Raw genomic sequence first — 21,741 nt, forward strand, 5'->3', positions numbered from 1 at the left:
GATCACTGTTGATGTTTTGGAGAGGAATGTGCGTGTTCCTCCTATATGTATCGGTCCATACATAAGTAATGAGACTATATAATATCTGTGTGTTGATTGTGTGCCATGGTGACCGGACACTCTGCAGGATCTTCACTCAAACAGCCCAGCAGCTCCTTTCTCTCTTCTTGCTGTAAATCTGCAGGTGAGCAGGAAGTAGAAATGAGCTGCTGATGCTCCGAAATCTGCACTCACGGGGCCAAGAACAAGATGAACAAGATGGAAAACCACTACTCTACTTATTGCATTAACAAACAGATAGACGGACATAATGTGTGTAAAAAAAATGGAAGACGTGCCACATTCTGCAAATGTGTGTAAGTGGGCGGCTGGTGTTGTGTGTTCTGTATTCTTTGCTGTGCTCTCTAAACCGTCTCAATCCTAATAACATCCACAAACACCGCTTCTTGCTTCCAGGCTCAAATACATCCTTTTCTTTTACAGCTTTGTGTTATCTTCTATTTCCTGTCCTGCTTTCTTAAACCCTGGCCGTGACTCTGAAACATTTGAAACCATCTAAAACCGGTGCACTTATCTGCAGCACAAGGCTTTATTATCTCTTCCTCCTGATATCACGGGTGCTCTCAAAGTTTTCTCTCACGTATTTGGTGTTCCAGTCGCCCCAATAGGGCCACAATTATGCAGCACCAAATTGAAGCCTCGTGTATTTCATCCAGTAAAGGCTCTCTCTCTCTCTCTCTCTCTCTCTCTCTCTCTCTCTCTCTCTCTCTCTCTCTCTCTCTCTCTCTCTCTCTCTCTCTCTCTCTCTCTCTCCCTCTCTCTCTCTCTCTGTGTAGTTTAATTCCGGCCTTAAGAGGAAGCACTTTGTATTAGATGGACATGCGGGTTTGAGCAGCAGGGTCACATTTCATAATAGTTTCCTAGCCAATGGAACCCATAATTAATTGAGAAAGTGGTATTTCTATAACACCCGTGCACTTTTGTGTGGAAAACTGTGCTCTTGTGTCAAGTGATTTGTATTTTTAACACAACGTGGTTATGACAGTTCAGGAGGCTAAGCAACAACCTTAAGAAAGCAGTGCTAGCTTTTGTTTTGAATGGATTGTTATGAGTTGAGATTGTTCATTAATTCTGGAGAAATTGACCCCAAATGTAGCTGGCAGGGGGGTTTGGTTGATCTGAGCAGGGGCCTTTCTTCATCTTCAGATGTTCCCCCCGAGTTTCCTCAGGTGCAGTGAAATAGAAACCCGTAGCTATGAGAGTTGAGCGTGAATGAGCTTGTCTGTGTGTTATGTGTTGTGTTGCAGCCCTGTGATTGGCTGGTGACCTGTCCCCCGTGTGTGTCATCATCTAATAAAGGTGCTCTGGCTCTACCCTCCTGCGTCCCCCCCTCCTCTTCCTCACTGTGTGATTACGCCTGGAGAAGGACTCTTGCCGTGATTACTGCAATTCACGGACATTTTGCGTCGGATTATGAAATTGTTCTCGTTCTACTGATTGCTGATCCCCCCCGGCGGAAAAAAAAAACTGAAGTCCCTCAACTTATCTTTGAGTTTGTCACGTCACTGACAGAGACTCAATGAGATCAATCAGGCTGATTTTAACTGCAGTGCAGGTGAGAGAACGTTTTCCCTCTAAAATCTGTTCATCCTTAATAATCGATCTCTATCTAATCCTGTTTAACAAAGATTCACTGTATGTTAGAGATGTAGCAGTGATGCGTGCGTTTTGAATTTATGCAAATATCTATGTAAATTAAATTTGCAGTGAGCAGCTGGTGGTGAAAGAATAATGCTGAGGTCAAACATAACAAGTCGCCATCCAGAGAACAATGACTGACACAGAAACACATTCACGCCGTTTTCCCAAACAATCTTGTCGTGTTGTTGTTGATGTCGAGTATTCGCAGCCACTTTAACTTCACGGCTTTGTGACTTTTCAGGCATCGGTTGGATCATGTGACCATCTTGACGCACCGTGTGTTAGAAAAAAGGTTCATACTAAAGGGCGAGATTGGTTGTGTTAGTGATCTCTGTGTGTGTAGTGTCCTGCACAGTCAGATGATTATTTGCTCCCTCTGTGACTTATTAAAAATGTGTGCAGACATGTGTGTGTCAGTGTGTCATGTGACCAGTGATACATATCTGCACAACTCAATTACCACTTGAACTGATAGAGGTTATGTTTTCTACTTAATGTTTCTGTGGAGGCACTGGCATCACTTGGTAAGGATTACAGGCATTTGTCATGATAAACTCAGAAATGACGGTAGTAGGAGGTTGCCAGTTTGAATCCCAGGACAGCTGGGAAACCTGTGAAGATTAAGTTTTCGCCTTTGACAAATAATGCAAGAAGCACAAAACAGTCTTGACATCTCTCATATGGTTCAAGATCCAGAAAATCAGTTTATTATAGTAATTTTTTATCTCTTCATACTGTTAAAACAAGACTGTGACATTTCCGTGGCTCAGTCAGTCTTGATTGAACTGAAGCTGTAGATTCTGCTCCTCCTGTAGGAGTTGGACGTCACCCTTGGGTGCAGTGTCGTCGCTCAATAAAGCAAGAGGCGCTGCTCTCTGACCCCCCCCTGGATAAACCGGCCTGTCTCTAAGTGATTGACCTCACAATCGAAGAACAAACAGCACAGATAGCTGATGGGGTCCCGCTTTTGATTTCAGGTCCAACACAGCGATCGCTAAGAAGAATCAGACCACTTTCCCTTCTCTTAGATACAGTACAGTATTATAGTCCTTTTCTCTCAGTGTTGTTCAAGCAAGAAAGCTGATGTTTTTGGTAAATAAAACAATTGACTGTTGCTTTACAAATGTGTAATTGGATCAGCAGAGCTTGTTTGAAACTCACGCTGACACCTTTGATTGTGTGTGTGATCAGGGATGACACTGATGGTCGTGTCAGGCTCAAATCAAAGCCTCACGTTCTCCACACGCAGACTTTGAAAGCGGCCCCATAAACCGTTTCAAAGCTCATCCGTGCTTCACGCGTCTTAATTTCACACTAATGCTGTCATTATGCTCGTCTTGGCTGAAATCGGTTCCACTTTGCTCTGAAGTTTTGGCTTCCTTCGTCTCATCATTCATTTTGTCGTTTTGTGTGATTAGTTCAGAGGGTTTCTTTAGTTGAAATATTTTCACCATTGCAGTCGAAAGAAAAGGGAGAAAATTACAGTGAGATCCTCAAACATTCTTCTGTTTTTCCTTACAAACCCCTTCAAGGATTTTTGCTCTCGAAAAAAGCAAATATGTGGAAAGTTGAGAGAGTGAAGGACTGATTGACTGACTGAAGAAGCCTTTATCATCAATTACCGCAGCACTAAGCAGGACTGTAGACTGCAGTGACTTCACTTACATTCCAATTAGTTTTGAACAAATTTGCCATATTGAAACTCAAGTCGACAGCAAACGCTTGTGACTTCACTTCAAACAAAATAATTGTATATTTAATGTTGTTTTTATATTTCCAATATATGTCTCCCCTCTTTTATTATCTAGGCATTAATGTCTAGAATAATGATTAAATATACATATATACAGTAGCTTCAGAAAGTATTCAGACCCTCCAGACCTTTTTTTTTTATGTCCAATCGATTCTATATCAAGTTCTCCACACATCTTGAGGATAATTAAAGCAAACGAGACGCACCTGGCCACAATTAGGAGTGACACAGCAATGATTTTTAATACATTTGCAACAATTTCTAAACAGATGTTCTCACTTTGTCGTTTTGGGTTATTTAGTGTTCATTTATGGGCAAAAATGGCAAATTTTATTCTTTTAGAATTAAATCTACAACAGTGTACAAAAAGTAAAGGGGCCTGAAAACTTTCTCTCCTTTCTAGATTAAAGTATTTTATGGAAATAATGGTAAATACACAAGTTAAGTCCATTTTCAGCTCAGCATGCCGTGATGATGTTTTGCTCCAGGTTTGTTGATGTCCAGCAGTTTGTTTAATAAAGCTTTAAATAGTCTCATTCCACAGCCTGCTGCATTAAATAGCAAAACGTTATAAATTCTCCTGCACCAAGACACAGTCAACTTGTTATTCTTTGAGCTTCCGCCAAAAATACACACAGGGACTGCTTTATATCTAAATGTTCTGATCTGTTTAGTAGAAGACATAACTGAACACAGGACTCTGGAGTTCAGACTTAATACCTTTTGTGAATCATTCCTGTATGTGTCAGCCTGACGTGTCCTTCCTGTGTTTGTCCTGGTGTCCTCTCACGCACTCGTTTGGACTGGAGACTCTACATCAGTCACATTAAGAAGCCTTAGTGACTGTCTTTGAATTAGATGAGCAATAACCTGCCTGTCCTCACTTGTCTTTCTCTTTCTTACAGAGCCGTGCTGTGTTGCTGAATGGGTGACGAGGTCCTCATCACCTTACCGACCCTGTGAAGCTGCTGTCCCGTTGCATCGTGCAGGACCGGGTTCCCCTGTAAGTGGCAGGGATGTACCAGGAGGTGGCTTTTTTGGCAGGAAACACCGACCACCAGTTCACCACCTTTCACTTCAACCGCCTCGAGAACCGCCAAGAGGTCTCCGCCAAGAAGGGTGTGTTTTATAAGAGGGCCAGGCACCTGCTGCATCCTCAGCCTCGCCAGCAGGAGGGAGATGAACTCGTCCTGACTGATGGAGTGGCCAATATTAATGTGGGGGGGATCAAGTACCACATCCCCTGGTCCACGCTGGAGGAGTTCCCCCTGACAAGGCTGGGCAAGTTGTGCGGCTGCAGCAATGAAGCAGAGATCATGGATGTGTGCGATGACTATGATGGCAGCCGCAAAGAGTATTTCTTTGACCGAAGCCCCTCTGCTTTCCGCACCATCGTCACTTTCCTGGCAGCTGGGAAGCTTCGTCTGCTGAGGGAAATGTGCGCCCTGTCCTTCCAGGAGGAGCTGATGTACTGGGGGGTCGAAGAGGACAACCTGGACTGGTGCTGCCTCAGGAAGTTGCGGCTCAGGCAAGAGGAGTACAAGGAGCAGCAGAGGCTGGAGGAGGAGGAAGCCGAGCTCACCACCCCGCAGTCTTGTGAGGAGTCTCAGCAGCCCCCTGGGGCGGCCGGCCAGGAGGAGGGTGCAGGAGGCTGCATGAAGAAGCTGAGGGACATGGTGGAAAACCCCCACTCAGGCCTGCCGGGGAAGATCTTTGCATGTCTGTCAGTGATATTTGTAGCCATCACAGCGGTGACGCTTTGTGTCAGCACCATGCCAGACCTCAGAGAGGAAGAGGAGAGGGTGAGTTCACTCTGCGACACACTACTGCAACCTTACTGTGAGAAGAACTTAGGTAGGAAGAAGCTCAGTCAGAACTTTCATAACACCAGCAATCACCTTGTTCAAAATCCTACCCGTCTCTAGTATCTTGTTTGTGTACAGCATCGTCAAAACTGGAAACACTTCCAACACTTTGAGCTTTATGCTTTTTAGAATTAAGCATCCAGTGATATAAAGCCAAAGGTCCTCAACTGTCCTTCACTTCTGTCACATGTTTAACATCAACATGTAGATTAATCTACCTGCACACACCGCTTTGTTGAACACATGCAGCAAGTATAGAGTTAGTTAGTGAGTATTTAGCTTTTCGGGAGCAGCTCTTAAAGAGACAGTACTCAAAACAGCCAGTTTTCATTCCATGTGTACATTGATGCTGTGGATCAATATTCTTTTGCACTTTCAAAAGAGGCCTTTAAATAATGAGTGGTCTGTCAGACATGCTGAGTGGATGTTAATGTTAATGTTAAGTTTCTTACTCATGATCTTTGCACTAAAAAAGTTTAGTTTACGCTGCCATAGCAGTTGTAAAGGCTACTTTTTAAATGTCAATAAGTGTAAAAACCCTGCATAAATGCATACCTGCACCAGGAACACAGTAAAAGCCCACTCAAAAGGTTATAATAAAACAGTCTAAGCCGGAAAATGGATGATTATTGTCCATGGAAGGAGGTAACATGGATTTAATAGGAGAGTCCCTGGCAATGAGGAGGCCTTTGATTGAAGTGTGTGAGGGGCGAATGTGGCCTGAGGGTCTTCAAAGCAATGAGAACACTATTGAATTATCAAAAATGATTTATAGTCAAGGAAGCTAATTCCTGATAATGTGACATTTTAGAGGCAATGTTCACAGGACAAGGATTAATCTCATCACAGCTGTTTGATTCGATCAGCGTGATGATAAACACTTTGGTAGCAACGTTAGCTGGCACGCTGATTTTGAGGTTAATGCCAATTGTCGTAACAAAATCTGAAAAGTAGTAAGTCAGACAGTAACATCACATTATGAATTGCTTGCTCCCATAGGTGAACATAACGCTACAATAAATCACAAGTAAGAAGTGATGTGTTTTTATGTGTTAGGAGCTCGTCTCTGCTCTCTCACAGTGGTTCAGTGATGCATAACTGCAGAGGAGTTGTTAAAGCAATTACATTCAAAAAAAAGATGACATAGACAGTGTTTAGGACTTAAACAACATGCAAAACTGTAAAAGGAACAAAACCCAAGCTTAAGATTCACGTCATTTCACTTAACAGTAGCCTCGGGATGCTGTTTCTCGTGCGTCGCCCTTCACATCTGCTCCAGTAGAAACTCAGATTATGTTGATGCAGCAGCCCACATGCAGCGTCTTCACGGGCTTTCTTGTAAATCATCGTGACAGAGACAGAGGCAAAGGCTCAGGGACAGCAAAGCTTCCTCCGCCTGCTCTTAAATACCGCAATCTTAAGTGTCTCTGCTGCTCATTGTCACTGCAGCATGCCTTGCTTCACGGCAACGCGGCAAGGCAACAACAAAGAATATTCATATATTTATCTGTCAGTGAATGAATGGACCTAAGGATTAAATTCAAATTCTATCATTCACTGTCTATGTTATTCTGCATATATTCTAAGAGATGCTGTTAATTTGAATTTATTCTGCCTCCTCAAATGAATGTGAAATAACCTTGTTGTTGTTATATAACATGATATATGTTATATAACATGAGGTTTATGCAAATTTTACCCAGGAAGTCTTAATCCTCACAGTTAAAGCTTATTTACCAAAACCTTATCCAAGTCAGGCTGACCGCTTAATAGGAAAAATGAAAAACACGTGTGTGTGTGTGTGTGTGTGTGTGTGTGTGTGTGTGTGTGTGTGTGTGTGTGTGTGTGTGTGTGTAAAATTCACTTCTCTTTCTCCTCTGGCGTTTTGTGATACACACTCACAAAGCGTTCTCTGCATCACGTGTGTGTGTGTGTGTGTGAGTACCTCTGATTTGCTTGTATCCATTTTGCTGACAGCCTCTTTATTAAACGGGCCATATGTGATACTTGTGTTCGTATAGTTCAGACCTGAAATCCAAGAGAAGCCTTAGTTATCAATAACAAACTATGGAACTCAGAAAGACTTGATACCTGCAACAAAGATACAACTATTTGCTGCTGAAATGCACTAAATATGACATGACATATTGGTGGTTGTTTTCCTCCTTTAAAAAGTACTGAACATGTGTTTTCCAACGCCCATGAATTGCTTAAATGTACTATTCTAGTTACTTTGCCTTGTCATTTGGTATAGACTTGTCTTGCTGCCTGACTAGTGACTCTCACGTCTACTTTAACAAGGTGTTAGTTTCTGAAAGTGGCTGTGAAACAAATATGCCACAACGGATGCTTATCCTCCTGAGACCTTACATTTTTCCTTTCCTACCTTATACTTCATTGTGCTGAACATAAACCTGTTGTCCTCATGTGTGGATGTGTTTCTGCTGCGCTGTTGTTCAAGTCGGAAATCAATCTCAGGTAATGGCGCTCAAGTCCCAAACAAGTTCAAATCAAGTTACCACTGAGCATCTTTGTGACTCAAGGCCGAGTCGTGTCCAAGTCCTCCAACTTGAGTCCCAACCCGAGGGGGTCATAATGTAGAAGAAATGATGAATCAGTACATTTCAATGTGTGTGTGTGTCAGTCCTGGCTGCAGTTTCTCTCTCACACAGCTCTCGGTTTGCTTTCCCAGCTCATGACAGCCACCTCATTATTCCCACAAGCCTTTGTGTTTTGGGGTTGTTTTGCCGCTGTTGTTTCAGACTCAGCTCTCACTCCTAATGAACAGAGTAGCAGAGTTCTTTTGGAGGAGGAGTGAGAGCTCCTGTGCATGGTTAATTGGTGCCACTTGAGTTGAAATAGCACCATCATCCCCAGCTGGCCCCAGATGAAATAAACCCTCCGTACATGTTTGCCGCTAGCGTACTCTCCGTCTCACCCGATGCTTCAGTCAGAGCTGCAGAATCCCGTTGTGTGTAATGACAGATGACACCTCATATAGCATAATTGGATATAAGCTTGTGTACCAGCCAGTCTTAGTTCAGCTTTGTTTACTCCATTGATTTTCCCTTTGAAGCCTTTGCGCTACCAAAGTTACACTCCGCTTCTGATACACAAACAGAGCTGTGATGGAGGCAGAAGCTGCAGGGACTTTCTTTAATCATACACCAGCTTTGCCGTTGTCATTCAAGGGGCGAATTAGCGCGACACAAAGCGGGTCTGCCGGGGCCTCTGAAGTCTCTGAGGTAGAAGCGGACATGAAAAGGCTTGGAGGAGCACATTATCAGCTTTAATATACCTTTTGCCCCACTTGTCACACACTGTGTCAAAATGCGTAGTTAGCGCCAACAAGGCAGCGCTGTTTCTCTCCCTGTGAGATAAAAGCCAAGAACAGCAGCAACAGGTGGATCCGCTCTCACTCGCAGATCTAATTAGAGACCACAGTGTAGGTTAGCGGTATCATTATCATACTTCTATCTCTGCCTAACAGGCGTTGGCATTCGTGGCTGTTTTGTGCTCAGCATTGCCAACATTTGCTTTAGTCATGTTTTTATTCTGGATTTCTTATTTTTTCTTACAAATGTTTCTCCGCAGCTTTCATTGTTGTTTTTTTATGTGCTACATTTACACCAGGTATGCTAGCATGTGGCTCGAATCAGACGCATGTAATTCTATGATGTAATCTAAACACAGAAGCAACGATTCCCCCAAATTTGAGTCTTTACTTGCAGTCACACACACCTTTGAATTGAAGATGCAACAAGTCTGATCCTTTTTTCCACCTGAACAAAAACCAAGCAAAAGTCAATACGGACTAATAAAGATGCTTCAAAGGCGGCGTGAATGATAGACTGAGTTAAGATTCAAAATTACGTAAGAATATTGGCAAATATTGTGTTTTTATTATCTTACCAATGTGTATTTTCATCAGGTCATGTAGCTTATCTGGAAAGTAGTTAACACAAAATATAACAACAGCCACAATTAAGCTATTACCATGGCATTAGATTTGGTACACAGTCTATGATAACATGTTTCAGACTTGATGAGACATGTTGTAGCACAAATACAATGCTGGTCTAATGTAAGGCCGCTTGCTCTCATGGTCCGGCCAATGGTATTTAGTGGTATTCATCTGGATTAATATCGGGATCTGAGCTACACTGCACCTATTGATAGTTGTTGTGTTCTGAATCTTCAGGCCGGCAAGAAGGACTCCCAGTTGAGAGAGGTCACAATTAAGCTATTTATTAAGTAAATGAGATAAAAGTTGTGATACAAGGCATTACTCAGCTGAGGACTCAAGTGCTTCGGTGGTCCATAGACTGCAACCAGTTAGCTATCTGCACCTCTGCACTAGAGTCCCTAACTCTGGATCAACATGCATTATAAACTGTTGAAAATGTGGGTGTATCTCCTCCTTTGTGATGGTTTCTGGTTGGTGGTCCCCTCCTTTTGGCACATCCTTCTTCATGCTTCCTGTACATTGCAGATGATATGATAGTGGCATCTTCCCATATTGATTATTCAATCTCTACTTCTTCCAGTTCTTCTAGTCCAGTGATCACATCCTGCAATAACCTTGATGTACAACATAGAATGCATACAGTCCCCTGACTCACTCATTGATCCTGAAAACCTCTGGACTTGATATCACTGTCTTTTGATAGACATTCCACTCAACAACACAGTGCTCTGTATTGTCTTGCATTGTCCACTCATACTATCTGACTCAGCATGTGAACTTCGTACCTCCCCGCTGTGGAAGAAGAAGAATCTGAACTTGTCAGTTATAGATCACCTTAGTTGGATCTTGTTAGTGAGCTTCCTGTGTTCCAAATCTCTCTCTCTCTGAATCTGCAGGCTTCTCTGTATCTTACTTAAACCTTACACAGATTACCTGAGTTCACATTACACAATTCTTAATGACAAGCACAGGTTAGAGGAAATGAATATAATCAAACTCATCATAGTCCATCACATTGATAGTCCATCACAGGATACATACGACACAGCTGATTGATGTCTGTGTCTTTAGAGAAATGTGATCAAAATCTAAGTCTGAACCTTTTCTTGAGCTAGCTATTCCACCTATTCACAACATCACATCCGTCTGAAGACAGGCAGCACGTAGGTGTTGCTGCTGCGTTCCCAGCAGTCAGGATGTGTGCCGAGGTGTCAGTGTCAGGAAGTGGCTGTGGAATGTGTGCTTTGCTCATTGCCATGTTAGGAGAAGAAGCATCGGAGTGTCTGGCCTCTCCAAAGTCACGTAGGTGCTGCTGTGTGAGTGGGCTTCATTTCCTGTGCTTTCCTCATTTGGCTAATGTCAAGCGTAGCAATTATGTCACTGAACACTTCTGTGGAATTCAGCTCAACTTGGTGAATTGCTTCGGCTAATTACCTCAGCTCTTTCAATTGAGTACGCCCACTCGTCCCCCTCTATTATAATATCCATTGGCAGAAGGATTTGATAGGCAGTCATTTACATCTGCACACATCCTCCTCATTGTAATGGAACTAATGAAATAAACATTTCCTCACCAACACATTACTACAGTTTAGTATGTATTGTATTTATTTGTAAAGCTTGAGACACCTCATTTGTATTTCTGTAGTTTTCCCACAACAAAGGACAGAGAAACACAGATTTTCTACTTCTTAACAACCTTGTAAGCTGTCATATACTCAGCTTCACTCCCTTGAACCATCCTGACTAATGGCTGTACGTGGAGCATTTGATCTCCATTTAATGACATCCATTAATGCTTAAATTAAAGGTACAATTTTCTATACATTAGTAATCTTGCCAACTGGGATTACCCAAGGAAAATCAGTCTTGGCCCAAGATCCCTGAAACATTTGAAATTGGAAAATGAATAAAGGATATTGTCACGTTTCAAGCTGTCAGGCGTGCGGATCTTCACCCAAAGTACTCTGAAACACGGGGCCAACGCAAGCTAAGCTCAGAGAAACCACTACGTGTGTGCACTCGGTCACTAGAGCCCGGAGGAGGAGTGAGTTTAGACAAAACCAAATGTTTTTAAGGAGCTTCCTGAAATGGAAAGCACTCAGCCTGTCTGTGTAATCTAATGTGGCCCACTGAGAGGGATTGAGTGGCTGACAAACCTCTATCTCTCAGATAAACCAAAAACAAAAAAAGGCTGCATTGCATTTGAGATTGTATGGGCCCTCATTCTCTCTCAGGGGGGGAGAGGTTTAAACGTCTTCAGTGTTTTGTCGATTTCTGTAGTTTCTTCCTGAAAAGTGCTTACGCGGGTTCACATAAGCATCTTTCCGCTCAGGTCCCATTTTTCTCCTGCGCAGCTCTGGCTGTGGATGCAACCTTTCACTCTCTTGCTCATATCTCCCAGCTGAAAATACTCTATTCTGATGTAAATCCCGGCATCTTTCAAAGAGGCTGCACTGTAATCATACATCAATACCGAGGCCTGGTGAGCCGACCACAGAGGTCACGGATGGGTGAAAGATGAATGTGTGCAAATCTGCCAGGAACTTTGTCTGTGTTAAAAAGGCACAAAATGCACATCACTCATCTCTCACACACCAGTGATGCTGTTCATGCTCTGAGAAACAAGCAATCCATCATGGTGCTGAGGAATGATGACATGCAGTGTTTAGGTTAGCTCTTAATAACACTTTTAACTATTAATTCATTATTTCATTCATCTAATTTGAAAGAATCTTTGTTCATATCTATGTTTTCTTAGCCAATTTGATTCTCTAATACAAAAGCACTTCTACAATAACAAAGGTTAGTTGTTGGTGTTGACGTTAAGCTTTGAAATCATTAATATGTGTACATAGCGATATTCCCCCAGAGCTCTGAGATCCCTCCTAATGTCTGAACTCCTTACCTTGTGCCCATGAGCAGGTCTTGCACCCTCAGGCCTGTTCCTTAAATTGAGGCGTGTCGCTCCACATGAAGTCACAGTGGCAGCTGGTGAGGTAGTCGCCTGATAGGTTAACTGTAGGCTGCACTCACTCCCTCCACCACAAGCAGAATCCATCAGTCTCTCCACAGATAGTGGCAGGTGTCACACTGTTTCCCAGTGGTGCCACCATTATAATAATGGTGGCTCCACTGGCGTCCATTTGCTGTCAGAGGGTTTTATTGTTCAGGAGGATTATAATAAAGCCAACCCTCCACAGAAACACATATAGGGAGAGGGACAGAGGGTGCAGGGGTCAGATTGGTATGAAGGGCAATCTATGAAGCCTAAAATGTAGACTTCAGGTAGTAAATACATTGTTGTTGTTGTTCTGACTGGATAATTAGGGGATCAATGTCAACCAGACTAGAATAACAAAAGTGCTATATTATTCATTAATCACTATTATCTCCCTATATCCTTCTGCCAAACTAATTGACATTTTAATTATGCAGTATTTAGATTTTGTTTGATGCACAATGCGGTAAATCTGGGTTACTCACTGCTAACAAAAAGGTTGTGTGTTTGTGTTTGCTGTAATTGCTCCTGCATGTGGGGCTGCGCGGACTCCCCGCTGAACAGCCTCTCAACATGATCAACACTTTCAGCGAAATCCTGCTGAATTGAGTGTTACAAATGTTTCTCCTCCTCGCATTAGGCAGACAGTCGCAGGTTCCGTGTCTATGCGCCACACACTGGAACAATGCCACATTATTTCAATTATTTCCCCCCACTTTTGCAACAAAGCAAGCAATGTTCCTTTCAAAAAAACGTATAACTGAAAAGACATTCCCCTCCAAACAGCTTTGCTCCATTGTTTCACCAATAAAATCATCCTTCTACCATAAAATCACATATTTTCAGCTCTATTGACTTACATTACACTTACTTATTTAAGCAAAACAACAACTGAGCTTCTTGCTAAATGAAGAAGACGACTAAACCACTACTTTGTATTTCTGCTGTGTGTGTATGTGGGCGATAGAGAGTGAAAGAACCCGTATACAAGTCCGTCTATAAGGACAACAGCCATTAATATTGATAGTGCTTTAGACTGATTTAGATGAGGTGAAACTTGAACAACCCCCATGAGGAATGGGAACGGGACATAAATAAGGTGGATGTGCATGAGTGCCTGGTTATTACACACGATCTGGTCTCCAGTAATGTGGTCAGACGTACACATACGCATGAAGATGAGCATTTGGAGCCAGCATTTATTCAACTCTTGGTTATTTCCCTCATTCGGTGTCAAAGGATGATGTCTATAGATAGAATTGCATCCTGTAAGACAAAACCATTGGTGCGGTCCTGGACTGCCCTGTCAGTTTAGCTTTGGGCCCTTTAAGATCAAAACCTTTGAACTAATTTGCAACAATTTAGAGAAATTCAAAGTTCCAAAAGATGCAACAGGATTTTCAATCAGAAATGTGTGATCTGAACCAACATGCAGCTCAGGAAAGTTCCTAAAAAAATCCCCACTGGCACTTTTGATTAGTCCTCTGCTAGTGTCACAGTGTCACAGTGTCAGTGTGCAGCAAGGAGACTCGCTGGAGACAGAATGTGTTTGTTGCTCATTCAAGCATTAGAAAGGTTTCAAAATGGAGCCCTACAAGAATATATACAAATCTGTAGATCACATAAAACATATTAAAGTTATATACTGTAAAAACACATGAATGCAGATGTTACCTGGCTACTGCTTATTTGTGGGTTGCCAGGTTGTGTTTTTGTCGAGGAAAGAACAGAAATCATTGCACCCATGGAGTTCTGCCGCACTCCAAAGAACCAACAATAATAAATATAAATTGACAAGCAGCTAAATTGCTTGGAATGAAGCCAAAGCCCTGTTTGTGAGTTATAGTTATAGCAGTGTTTTCAGCTTATCGAAAAAGAAATAAATTACCCAAATGATTAAAAGAATTGATCAGTTCTCAGGGGGGTGGGGGGGGGGAGATGCATAAGTCTTTCTTAGTGCCAAAATTGCAATAATCTCTGTCAGTTTTAGACAGAGGACCTGTAATCATACAAGCATAAAAGAAGTGAAGGGTTGTAGGCAGGTTTCTGCAGTGATTGTCAAGGATTCGAAATTTAGGAAGTCACAGGCTTCCTTCTGTCCAGGCTGAGTTTTCAAAAAAGCAACTTCAGAAAATTTATCCAGAAATCTAGATGTGTAGTTTAAAGACACGCGACACTAGAGCACTTACTGACCACCACACTCAATAATCTTGTAAATTTAAGCGGGTACACTTTTACAAGAGTGCACAGTTCCTTTTCTTTTAATGAGGCCGTACTCTTTTAATTAGAATTTTACGGTCCACCTTAAAAAAAAAGCCATAACCCCTGTAGAGGTGCTGCCATCTGTACAGAACAAAAACAACAACGGAGTATTAGGAAATCAAACAGCAACTTCTCATTTGTTTGGGCTGTTATTATATATTATTGGGCTGTTGTTTGGGCTTTTATTGGGCTTTTTGGGCTTTTATTGGGCTTTTATTGGGCTTTATTGGGCTTTTATTGACTTTTATTGACTTGTGGACCCTGAAATGCCTCTTTTATTGCTGCTTTAGTCTGTCACCGTCTGAGATTTACCACTTCACTTCTGCTCCTTTTAAAAATTCAATTTAAAAGTCACCAGAAAAATGAGTATAAACTAGAGATGCTACTCCTGTGCCACATGTTTTGCAAGTGTATTATGGTTCATAAGAGCCAGAAGTCATTGAAAAAATGTCCCTGTTGTTTTTTTGCTCAAGAAGTGAAGCAGGTGTGCATAAATGATTTGCACCCACTCAACTTTGGTGGCAAATTGGGAGTGGGGGATGGCAAAAAACAAAGATAAGATATTATCCAGACATTCTCAAATTTCAAGAGGAAACTCTCAAATTAAAAATGTCAGAAGATGAAAGAAGATGGATGGACCTTAGGGGGGGATTATGACATCAGGCTGACCTTCACAGTGAAGGTCCTGACCCTTAAACCAATCCTCCTGCCAAATTTGATCAAAATTGGATTCCAGCTGTCCACACTGTCACTTTGACATAGAGATAACCACTAATTATAATTCGCCCACCCAGCTGTAAGCAGGTGTAAAAACAATAGTCTTTAGTATATTTGGTTCTTTTATTGATCTTTTTATTGAACCAACCTGATTGTGTTTTGAATTGAACATTGTTTTTAGATTAGATTCCATCCATTCTCTATTATATCTATTCATCCTGTTCAGGGTTGCTTGGGGATTGCACTTTACACTTGAGTTGATCAGTACCCATCCATCACTGACCAACACTGCCCCTCACTGAAATTACATTTGTTTTTTTTACAGGAGAGCCTCATAGACCCTCATTCCCTTCTTATGTTAGTAATTGTATGCAACAATCACAGCTTGTTGTTGTAAATAACATAGGTTGATATGTTTTATATGTAGTATTTCATTGTTAAGCACATTTTAACATTTATTTCAAGATTCATAACTTCACACACTTCACCACAAACCCCTTTTTGAGTTTTCACGACAATTATTGTGCAGATGGCTGAAGCTGTAGATGTTTCTAGAAGCCTCGTCCAGTGTAGTTAAGCACGCTTGAGTCAAGCAACAAGGGATTGATTACATCATTCCTTTGCATATATTTATGAACTACAAAGCTTACTAACTTCAGTGATACAGCCATCCTTGCAGCCCTCTTGTCTCTGTGTGTGTGTGTCTAAGTGTTGAAGCTTAACTTTGTGTCGAACAGGCACACAGTGTCTTTTGTGTTGATGTACGATTTTACTTCATGCTGTCAGTAAAAAGCGGGAGGTAATAGCACCATTTTCAGTCCATTTGTCCGCTTATGGTTGAGCACTTAATGCTCGAGAATGTCCAGTTATGTCAGCCACAAAATAAAACCGCTTTTTGACAAGTGGCGCTTTTACAAGTGACTTAGACCAGCGTGGTGCAAAGTGAAATGGTGCTGAATATCAGATATACAAAGCGAAGGTGGACTCAGAGATCAGATACTGTTTGGATGAGATTGTCAATAAATCGTGCATTTTTAATCGATTCATTTTCATCAAGTTGTTGACTATAATTGATTAATTGTGATATCCCTCGCTGAAATTGAGAAGTTTACCGTATGGGCACGAACAGTTAACGTGGAACAGTTCTTCCACGTTTTTGCAAATCTGCAGTCACGGAATCAATTGCAAAATCAACAAAATGTTGCTTTCAAAGACACAAAGGTTGTCAAAATCTTGAGTGAGGAAGTGGAGAAACACATTCCTTGTGGAGCAGACGCGGTCATGGCTGCTCCTGAAGTGCATTCAGAGCATCAAGTCACCTCGCGGCTCCTACTCAAACCTCAGGCATTCAAATCTAAGTAATGCAGCAGTGGTGATGTGTATTAAGTGTTGATTGTAACGTCAAACAGAAATGAAGAAATTGTGATGTTGTGTAGTTTCATTTCACTTTTAAAAACATTGGAAAAACATGGCTGAACTGTTATTGGCACAGATTGAGAACCAGTAACCATTCCTTCCTTGTGAACTGTAGTAGCAGTATCAGGGCCAACAGGTGTTCCATTCCCTCTTCTCTACTATAAGGTCATTATATCTTTGTGAATATGTTGTGGAAAGTAATAGCCTGTGTAATTAAAGCTTCCACTGCCAACATTTGAGGGTCAAAATGGGTCAAGATCCTGAGGATCCATGCAGCAGTTATGCAATCATGTTTGTATGCTGTAATAAGATTCCTGTTTGATGAAATGGGAGGTAGAGCCTCTGCAGTGGGAGGGCACTGAAACTCAGCAGGCACACAATGAAGCCTAGGCTAGGTGGAAAAAAAAAGGGAAGGGTAAATAAACAGGATTAGGTCCATTAACAGACAGGAGTTGTAGCCTGTTTGTGAATCACTCTCACTCAGACATGCCTGCAGGATCAGAGGTGAGCCGCCACCTCCCGCATTGTTTGCTTTGCATGCTTGTCTTCAGCTGTGACAGGGTCAGAGTCCTCTGATCGTCGGAACGGATAATTGTGTGTTTTTAATTTGATCCTCTGCAGCTCTGCGCGCATCAGAGGCCATTCAGTACGAGCTGGGCAGAGGGAGTGGAAAATCCACTCAGCCAGAAAGCCTCAGACGGAGAAGAAAAACAAACAGGGCGGACAAATTTGAGGAAAGAGCCAGTATCTGTTTCAAATGTGTTACAGTCAGATAAACAGCAGAGCAGGACGACTGTGAAACATAATGGTTAGCATGTGAACAGAGCTCCATAAGGGTTTGGACGGGAACACATTTATTTGTTTTGGCTTCATCCTTTTTATTGCTTTGGATGTGAAATGACAGCATGTGGTAAACAGGCGGATTTCAGCTCCAATTTAAATCACGGTGCTTTGATGACAGAGCTTTCAGATTGCCCGTTTCAGTGCGGAAACGCCATTCTACTGAAAATTGCAGAGAGATAAATAGTTTTGTGGTGGCAAATTGCTCTGCTGCAGGAGCGGCGCGAGTTCAAGTCGGATGGATCGCCCGGACATAAAGTGTATCCTGCACAGTCATCAGGTCACACACACACACACAGCTAAGGCCGAATTATGGGAGAGACAAGAAAGCCTGGAAAGAACCCAAACAGAAAGATGTTTACAGTTATTGGATATCTACACCTTATTAGCTGATATATTCCATCGGAAAGAAACTATCATGCTGACTGTAGCAATATTCAGCAGAGTATGAACATCCTGGAATGCATAAATATGACCAATATTAGGCCAAACAGCAAAATAATGCATGAAGCCAAACAACTCCATAAATTCACTGAGCTCACTGTTGAAGATCTGATTAACTATTGTAAATTTTAACAACACTCTAAACGTCTTCCAATAGAGACTCTCAATCATGTTATTCTCACAAAAACACACAAACACACACACACACACTTTTGATTCCTTCGTATACAAATGTGAGAATGCAGCGTTTGCATACACACACACGCCTCCACTGATCAATATACCACTTTTCATCATCATAGCCTGTTTTCCAAGAACACACACTCAATATTATTGATATAGTTTGTGTCATTTCATTTTTTCGCATGTTCAAAATCACATTAATCTAAGCAGCGGTTTTGCTGAGCGGGTATTTACATACCGCACTGCTTAATAGCTTTAGCAAATATTGTGTCGCAGCGGCAAAAACACGATATATGCCTCGCATGCTGTAATCAGAGACTTCTTTGCATCTGCTGTGTTCCCTGAGCAGCTCTATTGGAAATGCCCTGATTAAACACTTATAGTTATGCACATTCATTTGCACCTTTAGTTTGTCTCCATGACTGTGGTGCTGTATAAAGGAAGAACAGCAGCTTTCCCATTATGTCGCCCTCATATGTGCCACTAAATCTCCATGATTGTTTTTCGTAGAATGTGACAGGATCAGAATGTTACGGTGGATTTCATTTGCTGTTGGAACTGAAGGCCAGGCGCTCTGATTGGCCAGTATCAAAGCACTAACATTACAGTTTGTTTCAGATTGTATTGTATATAGTGGCTGATGTTTGAAAATAGACCAATCAGAATTAAGAACACATTATTGTCTGATATCCCCACAAACTCAATAGGTGGATTTTTGACCTGATCCAATGTACAACCTGACTCACAATTGACACATGATGTCATCATTCAGGTCTCATATACACTTCCCTCCAATTATCCTTCCATCCACCCAAGCCTTTCCCCAGCATTCCCTGGGTGACAGACAGGGTACAAGTTCTACGACACAGCAGACGTCACGCACACTCACATTCGCGTGTACAAGAAACTGGAGCACCCATGCAGACACACAGAAAAGGCCAAATCCACACAGAAATCCAGGACTTTCCTCCAAAGCCACTGTGCCGTCGATGCACCTGGGGTTTTGAGTTATTTTGTCTCAGTTCACTTTGCTTGGCAGGTTTTTGAGCCATTTAAAGAACACCGAAAATTTGGATAAACAAGGCGCACAAAAGGAAGAAGGCACTATGGTCGCCTTCTTCTCCTCGTAGCTTGCCCTCATTCTAAACTCTCATTAGCATAGAGATGAGATACATAGAGATTAGATGAACCTCTCTTGAACACACACTTTTGGTAAACCTCACAGCTGTCATCATTCCTTCACACTCAAAAAGGCAGAAGCCGCACAAAAACAATATCATCAAACCTTTCCAACCTCTTTCCCTCAACGTTGAGCCCCTGAATCAAACAGCCTTTAATGACTGTGTGTTGTCTTCACACGTCCCTTATCTGAAGCGCGATGATCATTTTGCCTTTCCCAAATGTCTCATGCTGAAGGCTGTTACGGCTGTTATACGGGGCAACGCGCTCTCTTAATGTCTCTGTCTTATGTCTTATGTGCTTCTTCATTCTTACAGGGAGAGTGTTCCCAAAGGTGCTACAACATCTTTGTGCTGGAGACGGTGTGTGTCGCCTGGTTCTCCCTGGAGTTCCTGCTGCGTTTCATTCAGACGCAAAGCAAGTGTATGTTCCTGCGTACGCCTCTCAATGTCATCGACGTGGTTGCCATCCTGCCCTACTACGTCACCCTCATCGTGGACTCTCTGTCGGTGGGAGACAAGCCTACGGGCTCGGGGAACAACTACTTGGAGAAAGTTGGGCTGGTACTTCGTGTCCTACGAGCGCTAAGAATCTTCTACGTGATGAGGTTGGCCCGTCACTCCCTGGGCCTGCAGACGCTCGGACTCACAGTGAGGCGATGTACACGCGAGTTCGGCCTTCTGCTGCTGTTCCTGTGTGTGGCCATGGCCCTTTTTTCCCCGCTGGTGTTCCTTGCTGAGAGTGAGCTGGGCGCTAAGCAGGAATTCACCAGCATCCCGGGGAGCTACTGGTGGGCGGTGATCTCCATGACCACAGTTGGCTACGGAGACATGGTGCCAAGAAGCATCCCCGGCCAGGTGGTGGCGCTCAGCAGCATACTGAGCGGCATCCTGCTCATGGCCTTCCCCGTCACCTCCATCTTTCACACCTTCTCTCGCTCCTATGTGGAGCTGAAGGAGGAGCAGATTCGGGCGCTGAGGCAGAAGCCGGACTCACAGGACAGCACCAAGTCCCAGAACAGTGACGACTCGCAGGAGACGGACAGCTACCACGGCATCGCCGAGGCTGCGGCCGCCACTGTGCAGCGAAGGAAGTCCATGGCTGCTGCTTTACAGAAGGCTGCTGAGAATAGAAAGTCTGTACAAACTTAGACTGTGCCTGTGTGTCTCTGTTCAAGCCGGGGAGGCTGTGACACACACACTGCTGGGACTTCAGCGCTGACATGCAGCAAGATGAACTGTGATGAGATTTTCTTCTCAGAAACTCCGAGTTTCTGTTTTGATGTGCAGGGCTTGTGCACAAGACTCTTATCTGTACTGGGTTTTACAGAGTTTTTGACAAATTTGACTTTAAAAGATGGTACAGTTCAATATTCATGACTATCATTATAAAGATGATCAAGGCATTACTGTCACTGACTGCGATTCAGACTTGAGGTAAATCTGTGCAAGGACAATTGAAAGTAGCACACATTTTTGGTGCCCTCTGGTGTTATCTCTGTTATTGTCCATTGTGTACATTGATATTGATGACAACATTGTTTACTGTTGCATAACACAAAGTAGATACATGCTGGGAAGTAGGTGAGAGGACAAGGAACAAGCTAAGGAAAGTTAGAAAGCTACTTTGTTACTGTAGGCTTCCTTCTTTCATTTCACCAATGAAAAACCACACGACGGTCATGGCGCAGTTTGTTTACGATCCATTTTTAAAGCCCGTACAATAATATGACTAAAACAAATCACAGAAGGATGTTATCAGATCAGATAGTGGACCAATCTGTCTTACCTGCAACGCTGATATATATACATACAGGAGGGCAGAGCAAAATTGACCGCATTATCAGAACAACAATCAATAAAAGCTTTGTCAACCGAGAGAGAACAGCAACCTCGTCACAGATTCAGAATGTGCTGAATTGAGAACAAGAGTCTAAACTGTAGTGGTCTCAAAGGACGAGTATCAGTCTCTAAACCACGGGAAGGAAAACAAGGACAAACACTTGTCATTTCACAGTAGATTACTGGAAAATAAAAGTCCTATTTACCAGGTCCTATCATCCAAGTTTGAGATGTATGGCAGTGAGACGAAGAGTTTATGTAAAGAGAAGAATCAAAGGAGAAGTACCATTCCATTCTTCTGAGACATGCTAGACCCTCTGGTTTGGATGGAGCAGGATAACGACCCAAAACAAACCTGAAAGCTTTGCAAGAGCTACTTGAAGATCAAAGAAGAGCAAGGAGTGTTGAGTGTTATGGACCTCCTTCCAATCTGTATTAAACTAGAAGATAATTCAAAATATAGGTATAATAGTATTTAGTAAGTATTTTGACTAGTGGTCTCAAACTTCAGGGGACCGTCTGAAATGACATCATTAATGTACATTTTACATTGTACACAATTTTATCATTGT

At 42.4% G+C, this 21,741-nt stretch overlaps 1 protein-coding gene across 1 annotated transcript; it reads left to right on the forward strand.

Annotated features, from left to right (window-relative positions):
- The first annotated feature begins 4,470 nt into the window (after positions 1-4,470).
- On the forward strand, positions 4,471-21,168 carry kcng2 (potassium voltage-gated channel, subfamily G, member 2). Its single transcript, XM_076157205.1, has 2 exons — positions 4,471-5,256; positions 19,646-21,168. The coding sequence occupies exons 1-2, from the start codon at positions 4,471-4,473 to the stop codon at positions 20,477-20,479; spliced, it is 1,620 nt and encodes a 539-aa protein (XP_076013320.1). The 3' UTR covers positions 20,480-21,168.
- Positions 21,169-21,741: the final 573 nt, after the last annotated feature.

This window comes from Genypterus blacodes, unplaced genomic scaffold, assembly GCF_046128005.1.
Source record: "Genypterus blacodes isolate CSIRO-AG114 ecotype Tasmania unplaced genomic scaffold, CSIRO-AGI_Gbla_v1 ptg000072l_1, whole genome shotgun sequence".
NCBI classification, from domain to species: domain Eukaryota; kingdom Metazoa; phylum Chordata; class Actinopteri; order Ophidiiformes; family Ophidiidae; genus Genypterus; species Genypterus blacodes.

Bases quoted from the DNA above. Each gene is read 5' to 3' on its own strand.
- kcng2 (XM_076157205.1), top strand. From the start codon at position 4,471: ATGTACCAGGAGGTGGCTTTTTTGGCAGGAAACACCGACCACCAGTTC. The intron at 5,257-19,645 runs GTGAGTTCACTC...TCATTCTTACAG, and splicing joins TCAGAGAGGAAGAGGAGAGG to GGAGAGTGTTCCCAAAGGTG.